We start from the raw sequence: 15,681 nt of genomic DNA, 5'->3' as shown, positions 1-15,681 counted from the left end.
AAAATTTAAGTTTTGGCTCAATAAACATAAAGGCTCACCTTGTATTTCGTTTTTGTTTCTTCTGGAAAATAAATTAGTTCAGGGAAGGAGATCACCTGTTATTTTGTGACCCTCTGTATTATGTGATGACTGCCTATGGTCTAGTGGGTTTTGTTTTCATTAATAATAAATTGTTCTACACAGGCTTTTTATCTGATAGATAAGTAAAGCTACTTGCTAAATTTAATCAAGAAGAACCCTTTTAGAGTAGATCCAGTCGTCTTTGAATCTGTAGTGACTGGAATATGGATAATAAGTAAGATGTTTGTGGAATCTGAAGATTAAGTTGGGGTTTTAAAATCACTTAGCTTTGGTTAAATGAAGAAGACAGGTTTAAGATTGTAGGATTTAATGTTAGAGCTTGCCTCAAGGTACCAAAGAAGACAGTAACATCTGAGTAGCCTTTTAAAAAGCTGAACTATATCCATTTTGATTACAGTAACTATACCTTCCTCTATTTTTTCCTTTTGTCTTACACTTAGTTTCTGTTGGGAAATTGTTGCAGATACAGTTTCTACTGGGATTGCTTGCTACAGCTTTGGTTCATGGTGGGTTCATGGTTCATAGAAAATAGTGTTGCTTTTTTCTCTCAGTAACATGGATATTATTCTAAATTGACTTTTTAAAAATATCCTGTCACCTAAGATATAAATTCAACCATTATTTTTATGAATCAAATCAATATGATTTTGATTTGTAATGTAAAAAATTTACAGGAATGAATTCATTTTGAAGGTGTTTAGAAAAAGGTACTTCTTTTAAATGTGGTTTATAATGTTAGGTACAAAAATTTTTCCTATTCATGATATAACCCACTTGTTATGCTGAACTTAAATTTTTGGAGTTCTGATGAAGGTCTAAAATTTATCTTTCAGTACAGAATTTATAGAGGTCAATGAAATGAATACATTGATTAGGCAGAAGAGACAGGAATTGGAATTGTCATGGTTTCCTGATACATCACCTGGGATTGGAAGGTAAAAAAAAAAAATTGTTTACCAAAGTGTTTGCATGTTAACATGAACACAGGATACCATTAAAATACTTAAGCACAGAGGTATCTTAATCAATAGTTGTGTTTCTAAGAAAGTTTTGTGCAAATTAAACGTGGTGTTTCAAATACCTAAAGAAGATTGCTATTTAAAGAACTCCTTAAAAAGTACCCCTATTTATCTGTTTAATAAGTATTAAGATATTTGAATCATTTAAAAGAGAGAGCACCAAAATGATAAGATTCATTATTAATAATAGTATTCAGATCTGTCATCCTTCTGTTTCCCCCATTCCAATCTTATCTTTGTGCTGTTAGCTGATGCACTGCTTTTGTCATGACCTTTACATCTCTAAAAGAGTCTTGTCAATAACTATTTGATCAAGTCTTTATACTTTGCCCTGGCATTCATGACTTTCTATAATACAGACCTTTCTTAGTTTAAGTCCTGAAGCTACTGTCACATTGCTAGGTGTATTATATATATACTTCAAGTTCCCATGTAAAGATTAAGGTCCTTGCCTGAGTTTTATATTTATTCCTGTAACGTTATAACTTTACCTTATATAAACAGTACAGTTCTGCATAGAACGATGGTGGAGCATCAATAGAAGTAAAAATAGGAAGTCCAGATACATATAAAATCTCAGAGTTATATATATTTTTGTGTGTGTACAAGTTGCACAGTGTTTTTGAAGCTTTTCTCCACCTAGTCCATAATCTCACCTTATACTGGATAAAGTAGTTTTTTGTTAGGAGACCTGAACTGAACAAATAAGAATCAGAAAAAAGCTGAGAGTGGATTGGATTTGGATGCAGAAACTTAGGTCCATAGGAACACTAGGAGCTTAGGTTGAGAAACTTTACAATATAATAAAGCAATAGAAATCAGTTCTTTTCTAAAAAAAATTATTTATTTTGATGTTTTTACTTTTTGATACATGCTATAAAACAAATCTAACAAAAATGTGATAACCATGTCTGTATGATATGCTTCAAATTCAAGTGATACTGTTCTGTTTCTAAGTTTTGTTATTTATTCATGGACTGATTTCTCTTTAACCTTGCTAATTTCTTTAAAACCTTGATTTGATTAACTTGGCTAAATTATCTCTTTGGTTGTCCAGAAAGGGAAGGGGGGCGGTGCAAGGGGCATGAAGGCACTTTCTGGTTGGTGGAAATGTTGTTTCTTGGTTTGGGGTGGTGGTGGTGCTTACACAGATATATATATATTAGTCACGGGTCATCAAACTGTATACTTAAAATCTGTGCATTTTATTTATTTATACATTTTATTATCCAAGTTGATTTTTTTTAGAATGGAGAAGAATAAAAGCTAAAAATTTTTTTGACAAAATATTACATTCAATTACTTAAAATAAAAACATGTATTATATATGAAGTTACCGTTCAACCCTCTTGCCATTAATTTATCAGAAAAACTTGCTTTTAAAAGGTTTTTCTTTGTAGCCAGTTGGCAGCCATCTTTGAACAATGAGTAACCTTGAATTTACATTTTTACTTATTTTGGCAAAAAATAATTTACACTGTATTTTAAAGTTGCTAACCTCATTTGGAAAAATTAATAATTTTAAATAGTTGGTGTAATTTTTTTAAAACATTTAAACAAAAATGTCTTTGTTTTGTTTTGAATTTTCAGAATTGGTTTTAGACCCTGGAATATTGAAACACAAGTGCTTCCTCTCATCTCTTCTGTGTTGCCAAGAACTATTTTTCCAACAAGTACCATATCTTTAGAAAATTTTGGTAAAGTTTGTGAAATGTTTCTCTAGTTTTTAAAAAATTATTAGCTTTTTTCGATATCCTAAAAAGTGTTAATGACTTAGAAAAGCTATAAAAATAAAATGTAGATAGTAAGTTCTATGGATTTCTGTAAATATTTGGACAGGCATTGACTTTTAAATTGTTCCAGTTAGAAACTTTTTTTTTTTTTTTTTTTTTTTTTTAAGAAATTACATCTTCAATACTTTGAGGAACTGGTTAGAGGAACTGTTTAGGGCTTCAGTGTCCAAAATGTAGATCTTTTTTTTTTTTTTTTTAACGTTTATTTTTGAGACAGAGAGAGACAGAGCATGAACGGGGGAGGGGCAGAGAGAGAGGGAGACACAGAATCGGAAGCAGGCTCCAGGCTCTGAGCCATCAGCCCAGAGCCCGACGCGGGGCTCGAACTCACAGACCGTGAGATCGTGACCTGAGCTGAAGTCAGATGCTTAACCGACTGAGCCACCCAGGCGCCCCTAAAATGTAGATCTTTAGAAGTTACATCTCCTATTAATTATGAACAAATAGTTTCAGTCTTTATATATTTGTGGATGACTCTTGTTTCCTCTTGCCTACGTAATACCAAGATGGTAGTTGTCAGACCAAACATATTCTTTTTTTTTTACCCCTTTAAATTGCCCACATGAATTCAAATCTTGTGATAACTCATTTCCATAGCATTAAAAGAACCAGATAAATACCTGCTGTTACTTAGATGTTAGTAGCTATGTGCTTATTCATAATTTGATTCATAAGTATATTTTGTTTCACTCTATTATAGACATGTATTTTATGCTAACATAAGCTGAAGCCAGACTATTATCATTTATTGAAACAAACTTTTTACTTTAAAAAAATATATATCATTAGGTACCTCTTGCAAGGGATATGCATTAGCACATACTCAAGAAGGAGAAGAGAAGAAGCAAACTTCTGGTACATCAAACACCAGAGGATCAAGACGAAAACCTGCAGCAACAACTCCTACAAGGAGATCTACACGTAATACAAGAGCTGAAACAGTCAGTCAATCCCAGAAATCCCCAGTATCAAATAATTCTGGGTGTGATGCCCCAGATAACAACAATCCATCTGTAAGTGTGTCCTCTTCAGCCATGTCAGAAAAGCAAACAAGACAGGCTCCAAAACGGAAGTCTGTAAGAAGAGGAAGAAAACAACCTTTATTGAAAAAGAAACTTCGGAGCTCTATACCTCTCCCTGAAAAATCATCTTCCAGTGATTCAGTAGATGAAGAAACAGCAGAATCTGACACACCACCTGTGTTAGAGAAAGAGCACCAATCAGATGCAGAAAGTAGTAACAGTTGTACTGTGCCAGCAAGTGTCGAAAATGAGTCTGCTAATGGCTTGAGAAGTTGTAATGAACAGGTAGAAGAAAGTGAGGAACATACTGAGAACCATGATACAGAGGAAGCAGTGGAATCTTCATATTCTGAGTCTCATACCGAAGATACTTCTGTACTAGTTGGAGAGGAAGAGGATATTCAAAAAGTCGAAAATACAAGTGTAGAGGCTAATGTTTTGTGTTTAGAAAGTGAGACTCCTAAAAATATGTCTGGAAAAGGAGGTGATCCATTGGAAAATCAAGACCAAACATCTGGACCTTCAGAATCAGAGGTAAAAGCAGACAAATGTACAGATTATCCTTCAAATGATCTTCCTACATGTTCAGGATCTGAAGTTGAAGTATACCAACCTGTACCAAGCTTAGATGAGTTACCAGAGAATTCAGAGTCAGTGGTTAATGAAGAAAAAGTTATGGAAAGTTCTATAGCAGAAATTGTTGATCATAAAGATTCAACAGTAAAAACAGAACAGCTTGTAGATGGCCCCAAATTAGAATCTTCTGAGGGAAGCATTATACAAACAGTGAGCAAAAAATCCATAGAGGGCTCAGAGGCTCAGTTGCTTGAGCATGTTGAAACTGAAGATGTAGAAATAATTGCAACATGTGATACTTCAGAGAAAGAAAGTTTGAATAGTATTCAAGACTCTGAAAATAATTTATTGAAAAATAATCTTAACACCAAATTAGACAAATCTTTAGAAGAAAAGACTGAATCTCCTGTTGAACATTCCAGATCTACAGAATTGCCTAACACACACATTGAACAAATTCAGAAGCATTTTAATGAGGACAACAATGAAATGATACCTATGGAATGTGATTCATTTTGCAGTGACCAGAATGAATCTGAAATTGAACCTCCTGTAAATGCTGATACCACACAATTGAATGAAAATTCTGTGGAGCACAGTTCTCAAAATAATATGCCATCTTCTGATCCTGCAAATGGAAAGGCTGAAACTGTATCTCAGCCATCTGAAAGCCCAGTAGATGTGATGGAGAAAGCCAAAAAGCCTCGTACCCGAAGATCTAGATTTCACTCCCCATCTACAACTTGGTCTCCCAACAGAGACACTGCACGAGAAAAGAAGCGGTCTCAGTCTCCATCTCCCAAAAGAGAAACTGGAAAAGAAAGCAGAAAGTCTCGATCACCATCTCCCAAAAAAGAATCTGCAAGAGGACGTAGAAAATCTCGTTCTCAGTCCCCAAAGCAGGATATCACAAAAGAAAGGAGACGATCTCAGTCTCGATCTCCAAAAAGAGATAGCACGAAGGAAGGCAAAAGATCTGCATCACTCTCCCCCAAAAGAGACACTTCGAGAGAAAACAGAAGATCTCAGTCAAGAGTGAAAGATTCCTCCCCAAGAGAAAAATCCAGGTCTCGGAGCAGAGAAAGAGAAAGTGATAGAGATGGGTCACGGAGAGATCGAGATCGAGAAAGAAGAACCAGGAGATGGTCTAGGTCCAGATCTCGTTCGAGGTCACCATCAAGATCTAGAACAAAAATTAAGAGTTCATCATTCAGTAGAAATGACAGAGACACTTACTCTCCTCGGTGGAAGGAAAGATGGGCAAATGATGGTTGGAGATGTCCACGAGGAAATGATCGGTACAGAAAGAATGATCCAGAGAAACAGAATGAAAATACAAGAAAAGAAAAAAATGACATCAGTCCAGATGCTGAGGATCCAAATTCTGCTGACAAACATAGAAATGACTGTCCCAGTTGGGTAACAGAAAAAATAAATTCTGGGCCTGATCCAAGGACCAGAAATCCAGAAAAGTTAAAAGATTCTCACTGGGAAGAAAACAGAAATGAAACTTCAGGGAATTCTTGGAATAAAAACTTTGGTTCAGGTTGGATGTCTAACCGTGGTAGAGGTAACCGTGGCAGAGGCACTTACAGAGGTGGTTTTGCCTATACAGATCAGAATGAAAATCGGTGGCAAAACCGAAAACCCCTCTCAGGGAATTCAAATAGTTCAGGGAATGAGTCTTTCAAGTTTGTGGAACAGCAACCCTATAAACGGAAAAATGAGCAAGAGTTCTCATTTGATACACCGGCAGATAGATCTGGGTGGACATCTGCATCTAGTTGGGCTGTGAGAAAGACTCTACCAGCAGATGTACAAAACTATTACTCAAGACGAGGGAGGAATTCTTCAGGTCCACAGTCTGGATGGATGAGACAAGAAGAAGAAGCAACTGAACAAGGTAACATACTGTGTTTATTTAGTAACACTTTTATTTGAGGAAAGGGATTATAAATTTAAAACTTCATATATATGAATTGTAATGATCTGTACTTACAGTTTAATAATGTTAAATCCCATTTAACAAGTCACTTTGCATTATATAAATATATACATATATGTCAGTATTTATTGCCTTTTTTACTGCCCCTCCCTCCAATCTTGTCAAAGGCTTAACTAGGTTAAGTACAGTTGGCTACAATAGAAGAACTTGGGATTTTTTTAAATTTAAATTCAAGTTAGTTAACATATAGTGTAGTATTGGTTTTCAGGAATAGAATTTGGTGATTCATCACTTACATACAATATCCAGTGCTCATCACAATTGCCCTCTTTAATACCCATCACCCATTTAGCCTATACCCCCACCCAACACCCCTCTAGCAACCCTCAGTTTGTTCTCTTTAAGAGTCTCTTATGGGGACACCTGGGTGGCTCAGTTGGTTAAACGTCTGATGTTGGCTCAGGTCGTGATCTCACAGCTCATGAATTCGAGCCCCACATCAGGCTCTGTGCTGATAATTCAGAGCCTGGAGCCTACTCTGGATTCTGTGTCTCCTTCTCTCTCTGTGCCGCCCACCCCCCCCCAACCCCTGCCTGCCCCGCTCATGCTCTGCCTTTCTTTCTCTCTTAGAAATGAATGTTAAAAAAAATGAGTCTCTTATGGTTTGCCTCCCTTTCTGGGTTTGTTTTTTTTTTTTAAATGTTTGTTTATTTTTGAGACAATGCAAGAGGCAGAGTGCAAGCAGCAGAGGGGCAGACAGAGGGAGACACAGAATCTGAAACGGGCTCCAGGCTCTGAGCTGTCAGCCCAGAGCCAGACGCGGGGCTTGAACTCGCAAACCATGAGATCATGACCTGAGCCGAAGTCGGATGCTTAACCGACTGAGCCACTCAGGTGCCCCAAAGCCTCCCTTTCTGTTTTTATCTTATTTTACCTCTCCTTTCTCTGTGTTCATGTTTTCTTTCTTAAATTCCACGTATAAGTGAAATCATATGATATTTGTCTTTTTCTGACTGATTTCGCTTCACATAATACTCTCCAGTTCCATCCATGTTGTTTCAAAATGGCAAGATTTCATTCTTTTTGATCACTGAGTAATATTCCATTGAGTATTCCATGAATATTATTCAGTGATATCAAACTGAGGGTTGCTGGAGGGGTGTTGGGTGGAGGGATGGGCTAAATGGGTGCTGGGTTAAAGTAATGAGGGCACTTATGATGAGCACTAGATATTGTATATAAGTGATGAATCATTAAATTCTTTTCCTTCTTTATCCATTCATCAGTAGATGGACTTTGGGCTCTTTCCATAATTTGGCTATTGTTGATAGCACTGCTATAAATATTGGGGTACATGTGCCCCTTCAAATGAGCATTTTTGTTTCCTTTGGATAAATACCTAGTAGTGCAGTTGTGGTCATAGGATAGTTGTATTTTTAACTTTTTGAGGAACCTCCATACTGTTTTCCAGAGTGGCTGTACCAGTTTGCATTCCCACCAACAGTTCAAAAGGATTCCCCTTTTCTCTGCATCCTCGCCAACATCTGTTGTTGCCTGAGTTGTTCATGTTAGCCATTCTGACAGATGTGAGTGAGGTTGTATCTTGTTGTGGTTTTGATTTGTATTTCCCTGATGATGAATGATGTTGAGCATCTATCTTTTCATGTGTCTGTTGACCATTTGGATGTCTTCTTTGGAGTAAAGTCTGTTCATGTCCTCTGCCCATTTCTTCACTGGATTATTTATTTTTTGGGTGTTGAGTTTGATGAGTTCTTTATCGATTTTGGATACTAGCCCTTTATCCAATATGTCATTTGCAAATATCTTCTCCCATTAGTTTTTTTTATTGTTTCCTTCATGGTGTAGGAGACTTTTATCTTGATGAAGTCCCAGGAGTTCAGTTTTGTTTTTGTTTCCCTAGCCTCTGACGACATGTCTAGCAAGAAGTTGCTACAGCTGAGGTCAAAGAGGTTGCTACCTGTGTTCTCCTCTAGGATTTTGATGGTTTCCTGTCTCACATTTAGGTCTTTCATTCTATTTTGAATTTATTTTTATATATAGTGTAAGAATATGGTCCAGTTTCATTCTTTTGCATGTTGCTGTCTAGTTTACCTAACACCGCTTGTCAAAGAGACCATCTTTTTTCCATTAGATGTTCTTTCCTGTTTTGTTGAAGATTAGTTGACCATATAGTTATGAATCCATTTCTAGGTTTTCTGTTCTGTTTCATTGATCTTTGTGTCTGTTTTTGTGCCAGTGATGATTGCAGCTTTGTAATACAGCTTAAAGTCTGGAATTGTGATGCCTCCTGCTTTGCTTTTTTTCAAGATTGCTTTGGCTACTGGGGTCTTTTTCTGGTTCCATACAAATTTTAGAATTGTTTGTTCTAGCTCTGTGAGAAATGCTTTGTTTTGATAGGAATTGCATTGAATGTGTAGTTTTTTTGGTAGCATCGATATTTTAACAATATTTATTCTTCCAATCCATGAGCATGGAATGTTTTTCCATTTTGTCTCTTTTCCAGTTTCTTTCATAAGTGTTCTATAGTTTTCAGAGTACACATGTTTTATGTCTTAGGTTAAGTTTATTCATATGTATCTTACGGTTTTTGGTACAATTGTAAATGGGATCGATTCCTTGATTTCTCTTTCTGCTGCTTCATTATTGGTGTGTAGAAATGCAGCAGATTTCTGTACATTGATTTGATATCCTATGACTTTGCTGAATTCGTGTAATGGTTCTGGTAATTATTTGGTGGAGTCTCTTGGGTGTTCTACATAGAGTATCATGTTTCCTGCAAATAGTGGAAGTTTGACTTCTTCCTTGCCAGTATAGATGCCTTTTATTTCTTTTTGTTGTCTGATTGCTGAGGCTAGGACCTCCGGTACTATGTTGAACAGTAGTGGTGAGAATGGACATCTCTGTCATATTCCTGACCTTAGGGGAAAAGCTCTATTTTTCCCCATTGAGGATGATATTAGCTGTGGTTCTTTCATATATGGCTTTTATGTTCTTGGGTATGTTCCTTCTATCCCTACTACTTTGAGGGTTTTTATCAAGAATGGATGCTGTATTTTGTCAAATGGTTTTTCTGCATCTATTAAGAAGATCATATGGTTCTTACCCTTTATTAATGTGGTATATCATTTGATTGATTTCCGAATATTGAACCAGCCCTGCAGCCCAGTAATAAATCCCACTTGATCATGAATAATTCTTTTAATATGCTGTTTGGATTCAGTTTGCTAGTATCTTGTTGAGATTTTGCATCCATGTTCATCAGGGATATTGGACTGTAATTCTCCTTTTTAGTGAGGTGTTTGTCTGGATTTGAAATCAAGACAGTGCTAGCCTCATAAAATGAATTTGGAAGTTTTTTTCCATTTCTTTTTTTTTTGGAACAGTTTCAGAAAAATAAGTATTAACTCTTCTTTAAATGTTTGGTAGAATTCCCCTGGGAAGCCATCTGGCCTCATACTCTTCTTGTTAGATTTTTGATTACTGTTTCCATTTCTTTGCTGGTTATTGGTCTGTTCAAATTTTCTGTTTCTTCTTGTTTCAGTTTTGGTAGTTTAGTTTCTAGGAATTTATCCATTTCTTCCAGATTGCCCAGTTTGTTGGCTTATAATTGCTCATAATATTCTCATAATTGTTTGTATTTCTGGAGTGTTGGTTGTGATCTCTTCTCTTTCATTCGTGATTTTATTTATTTCAGTCCTTTCTCTTTTCTTTTTGATAAATCTGGGTAGAGGTTATCAATGTTGTTAATTCTTTCAAGGAACCAACTCCTAGTTTCATTGATCTGTTCTGATGTTTTCTGATTTCTATATCATTTACTTTTGCTCTAATCTTTATTATTTCCCTTAGAAGAATTTGGGAGGTTCTTGTGTAAGATTTAACTTTGATATCTTTAAAAAAATTTTTTTTAATGTTTGTTTATTTTGAGAGAGAGGGTGAGCAAGTGGGGAGAGGGGCAGAGAGAGAGCGAGAGAGAGCGACAATCCCAAGCAGACAGAGAGAGAGGGAGAGAGACAATCCCAAGCAGGCTCTGTGTTGTGAGTGCAGAGCCCAACACAGGGCTCAGTCCCATGAACCATGAGATCACTACTTGAGTTGAAACCAACAGTCAGATGCTTAACTGACTGGGCCCCCCAGGTGTCCCAACTTTGATTTCTTTTATCTCAGATGTGCACACTTGAATTTTTTTGATCATTGTTCTCATATAAATAAGTTAGCCTTCTAATAATGATTTATCTTTCCTTGGCTTTTCTTATTAAGAACATTGCAAGAAAAAAGCTTTATTAAAAAAAAAAAAAAGATAAAAAGTTACTCTTGTAATTTAGCAACCTGATTAGATTAAAAATTTTTTTTAAATGTTTATTTTTGAGAGAGACCGAGACAGAATGTGAGCGGGTTAGAGAGAGGGAGACAGAGAATCCGAAGCAGGCTCCAGGCTCTGAGCTGTCAGCACAGAGCCTGATGCAGGGCTCGAACTGACGAGCTGTGAAATCATGACCTGAGCCGAAGTCAGACACTCAACAGACTGAGCCACTCAGGTGCCCCACCTGATTAGATTTTATATGATTACTTCTTTAGTAAGTTTCTTGAGGTGCTGATTCTTTGGTAATGTTGAACCAACATGAACCTGCTCTTAATAATAATTTTAGTTGAATGCTTCTTTTAACCAGTCCACGTTATTTAGAAAGATAGGATTAGACTAAATGATTAGAGATTGGTGTTCTGAGTCTGTTAATTGCTGTTGACTCTTACTATAACCAGTGGTTCTTTGCTTCTCTAAAGAAATTTTAACATGATTTTTTATTATAAGCCTTTTTTCTTTTGATAGATTCTAACCTAAAAGACCAAACAAACCAACATGGAGATGGTTCCCAGCTACCTATAAATATGATGCAACCACAAATGAATGTAATGCAGCAACAAATGACTGCACAGCAGCCGCCTATGAATATCTTCCCATATCCAGTGGGTGTTCACGCTCCTTTGATGAACATCCAGCGCAATCCATTTAACATTCATCCTCCGCTACCCTTGCATCTGCACACAGGTGTGCCTCTCATGCAGGTAGCTCCTCCTACAAGTGTATCTCAGGGACTGCCACCGCCACCACCCCCTCCCCCACCATCCCAGCAAGTCAGCTACATTGCTTCACAGCCAGATGGAAAGCAATTGCAGGTATGTTTTTAGCATCTAAAGTGTAATCAACATAGTCGCTATAAGAATTTAACTGTTAGCAACAGATGTTCAAAAGAGGGTTTCCTGGCATCCCCAAACAATTATTCGATTAGGTTTACGGTAAACTTTCATAGCCCCTCTTCACTGTCCTTCCTCAAACCTCCCACTCTTCAAATAAAATGAATTGGATGCATATTATTGAACCAAAGCTGCATATATGCTGTTGTTTATGTCCAAACAGGTTTGTTTTTTCAGGTTAAGACAAAATTTTGAGAATCAAATGATGGGTGTTTTAAAATAATTCTTAATTTATTGGACTTTTTAGGGGGTGGGAACTTGTGGTGATGCTTTTATTGTCTTGTTGGGACAAACGCCAGAGAAAGCTGTTCATTATCCATTACTGTCTGTATTTCATGTTCACGAGTTTACCGTGTTCAAAAAAAAGAAGTGCCTCTGAGGCATATAGAAATTTGAATAATACTTTGTAAACACTGTGTTCCTTATAGTTCTGTGCCTGCATTTCACAAATTCTAGAATCCTGATAGTGTATAATTGGAAGATAAGGGGGATAGGGTTCTAGAATTTGGGACCTCATACATTTTTCTGCTGTCAGCTCTCTGCAAGCTATTTGACTTCACTGTCTCCTTTTCTTCCGTCTTTAAAGTGGGGGCACATACTTCAGTTAATTTTCAGAAAGAGCCTTTTGGAAAAGATAACTTTTTTAAGTGCTATTCTTTTCCTTCTTGTTGCTTTTAGTGTTGCTGTCAGAACATCACAAGTCACATGTGTAATTTAAAAGTCACTTGACATATTTACATAGGTCTCTGTTTGAGAATGTTACTTATTTTTCTTCAGAGTCCTTTAGATATACATGACCTGAAATACGAATTTTGACTCACTTTGAATTTTTTTTGTTATTTCTAATATATGGCTAAAAGAATACAGTAATTCATTAACTAATGATAACTCTTTAAAACAGGGCGTTCCTAGTGCTTCTCATGTAAGTAATAACATGAGTACACCAGTCTTGCCTGCTCCGACCGCAGCCCCAGGAAATTTGGGAACAGTTCAGGGACCAAGTTCTGGTAATACTTCATCATCAAGTCACAGCAAAGCCTCTAATGCTGCTGTAAAATTGACAGAAAGCAAAGTAAGTGTTACAGTGGAAGCCAGCGCAGATAGCTCGAAGACAGACAAGGCAAGTTCAAGGTTGAGAGCAACCTACATAATTCTGTATATGCTAAAGATGAAAAAATAAATTATATATTGTATAATTGGTAAAGGGAATTTACTGTTGATAGTCTTGAATTCCAATGCTATTTGAAGGGTTCTGTCTAGATATGTTGATGCCCAGTGAGTTACTGGTAATATTTCATAATTATTTTTAGAAATGTTTGGTATGTGTGTTAATAACTTTTGTATTCATGACATTATTTGAAGAATTCCTTGAAATAATGTAAAAGTGAGGTGTTTTTAATTTCATATTTTAAAAGAAATTTTTTTAAAGTATGTGGGCAAATAATAATTATACTTTTTCCTCTTACCAGAAATTACAAATCCAAGAAAAAGCAGCACAGGAGGTAAAATTGGCCATTAAACCATTTTACCAAAATAAAGATATCACCAAGGAAGAATATAAAGAGATTGTACGGAAAGCAGTAGATAAAGTAAGTTCTAGCTTTAGCAGAGTTATATATGTAATTGTTTTGAATCATCTCTATTTTAATAAAGGAATGCTTAAGTCTAATTAAAATAATAACCACTAACTTCTAATTCTGGTCTGCTTTTCTGCCTTTTGAGTAAGATCATATGAGATATGGAACATATAAAAATGTCTGATTATCTCTTTGGGGTTGGTTTTCACAAATCTTTCCATTTTGCTTTAATCCTTATAAAGTATGAGAAAAATATTTCCCTTTTTTCGTAGGTTTGTCATAGTAAAAGTGGAGAAGTAAATTCTACTAAGGTGGCAAATCTGGTTAAAGCCTATGTAGACAAATACAAATATTCACGGAAGGGAAGCCAAAAGAAAACCCTGGAAGAACCTGTGTCCACCGAAAAAAACATAGGTTGAAATGGGGAGCACTGTAAAGGACACTATCAAGATATCTGCAAAGTGCAATTTCAACTTGTACCTTTAACTGAAAATCATACATAACTGTGATTGAAATTTGGTTTTGATAAAATTATTTTTTTTAATGTAGAATATAAAGTTTTGTTCTGAATAAATATAGTTCTGCACTGCAACTTCTTTATCCTTTCCTCCTCCCGAAAATGAAAGCAATTCAAGGGAAAGTAAAGGGGTTAAAGGAGTGTGCATTTTTACTAGGACTCTTATAGTGTGGATACTGGAAGATGTACAGCTTTTTGATTTGAACAATGGAGTGCATAAATTAGAGTCTTCTAAGTGCACTGGTTTTGGAAAAGATATATATAATACATTTATTCTGTCAGGCTAAAAATAAAGTATGAATGATCTTTATGATTTTTCCCTTTATAGAAAGTTAAATAATGTATTACCATGAAGAATATTTCTAATAACAGAATATACCAGTTGCAGGGTTCCTAATGTGTATTTTTAAAACACACGTCTGAATAAATTGCTTAGATAGAAAACAGATTATCATCTGAGTAAAATTCAGTGTTCAAAACTTTGGAACACTGTTACTGAATCACCAAATAAAGGTTATGCTGCTTGTTTTTCTTTTGTGCCTTTTTTCCCCACCAATTGAAATGAAGCAGTTTGATTTGCTAGATTTACAATTTTGGAAGTCTAAAACTCTATGTGGAATTTAGAAGAACAGTTTGGAAAAAGTGTTGACTTTATAAAAATTATGTACTTTCATGATATCTTCTACCTGTCAGAGAAATGATAAATTATCTGTGCCAACTGGAGAATTGCAGTTGAGTGGTGACCCTGCCTTCCTTGGGATGAAGGTAGAATTATGAGACGCACTTCAGTGGCTTTCATTGGCTCATCTATCTAATCACTAATGAATTTCTTTTTACACTTGAGAAGTATCCAAATGCTTTACAGTGAGTAAAGTGTTAATTAGGTGACCATATGGTGGCCATTAACCATGTTGCAAAATTCTAGACATTAAAACCTTGGTTTTGGAAAGGGAGAGGACTTAATGGAGTCTTGGTTAGGCTTTCAGGGACTAGGGATTTGATTGTCTTTTTTTAAATACTAGAATATGTTAATTTTTACAAAAGGTAAGTTCAGAAGGTTATAGAGCCACTATTTTAATTGGCATCTTAGAAGAAAAAAATGGGTTATCCATGATAAACTTTCATTGCAGTAATAATTTTCAATAGATACCAAATAACAAAAGCTATTCAGATAAGATGTTAATGGCTCAGAAAGATATATGCATCAGTGAGACAGACTGACCCTTGTATTAGCTAAACTAGAGAGAGCAATACTCTGTAGGACTGTGCTTTTCTGAAGTAAAGATGATCTGTTTGTCAAGTTTATGTGCATAATACTTTCTTGGTGCTAGCTTTGATAAGGCAAATATTTTGAACTGTTGGCCCCAATAATGATTGTGCTAGTTCATAATCTTTACTAGATTAAGAGTGTAATTCCAAAAAGTGTTAGAAATATTTCCAAGGAGTCTTGATCTTTATTCTGCATTTCTGGGCATTTGTAATATGGTATTCTACTGATTTATATATATATTTTTAATTAAAGTTTGTGTTTAGATATGAAGGGGAAAGAAGTTTAGAAGTATATTTCTTCTAATAAAATATTAAGACTGTTTTAAATATCAACACACACCTCCTCATTTGTTTGTTTTGAACTCTAGAAACAATTGTGTGAATTTGCAATCTGTTTTCAGTTAAAGCTGGTTCACACTGAAAATTTTGTAGCAAATTGCCTAAGATGATTAATCACACAGTGCATACTTTTCCTACATTTTCTTTCAGTGATGTTTGGGAATACAGTTATATTTTAAAATTTGCTTTATACCATTTAAAAGTTTTGAAGAAAAACTAGGTGGTATGATGGTCAAGTCTCACATCTTTGGTTGCAGTGCCATGAATTATTT

The 15,681-nt window shown here is 35.6% G+C and overlaps 1 protein-coding gene across 3 annotated transcripts in view; it reads left to right on the top strand.

Annotated features, from left to right (window-relative positions):
• SCAF11 (SR-related CTD associated factor 11) overlaps positions 1-14,330 on the top strand; it is a 68,134-nt gene extending 53,804 nt beyond the window's left edge. For 2 of the 3 annotated variants that reach the window (XM_060657873.3, XM_060657871.3), the window contains exons 10-16: positions 915-1,016; positions 2,691-2,797; positions 3,683-6,394; positions 11,283-11,629; positions 12,609-12,827; positions 13,177-13,296; positions 13,557-14,330. In XM_060657873.3, coding sequence (XP_060513856.1) covers positions 915-1,016; positions 2,691-2,797; positions 3,683-6,394; positions 11,283-11,629; positions 12,609-12,827; positions 13,177-13,296; positions 13,557-13,703 — 3,754 coding nt within the window. In that variant the 3' untranslated portion in view covers positions 13,704-14,330. The remainder of the gene's footprint in view (positions 1-914; positions 1,017-2,690; positions 2,798-3,682; positions 6,395-11,282; positions 11,630-12,608; positions 12,828-13,176; positions 13,297-13,556) is intronic. The other variant, XM_060657872.3, reaches the window with a different exon arrangement.
• The last annotated feature ends 1,351 nt before the right edge of the window (positions 14,331-15,681 follow it).

This window comes from Panthera onca, chromosome B4 (genome assembly GCF_046562875.1).
Source record: "Panthera onca isolate mPanOnc1 chromosome B4, mPanOnc1 haplotype 2, whole genome shotgun sequence".
Taxonomy (NCBI): Eukaryota; Metazoa; Chordata; class Mammalia; order Carnivora; family Felidae; genus Panthera; species Panthera onca.
This window is presented reverse-complemented; position numbering and strand designations above follow the sequence as displayed.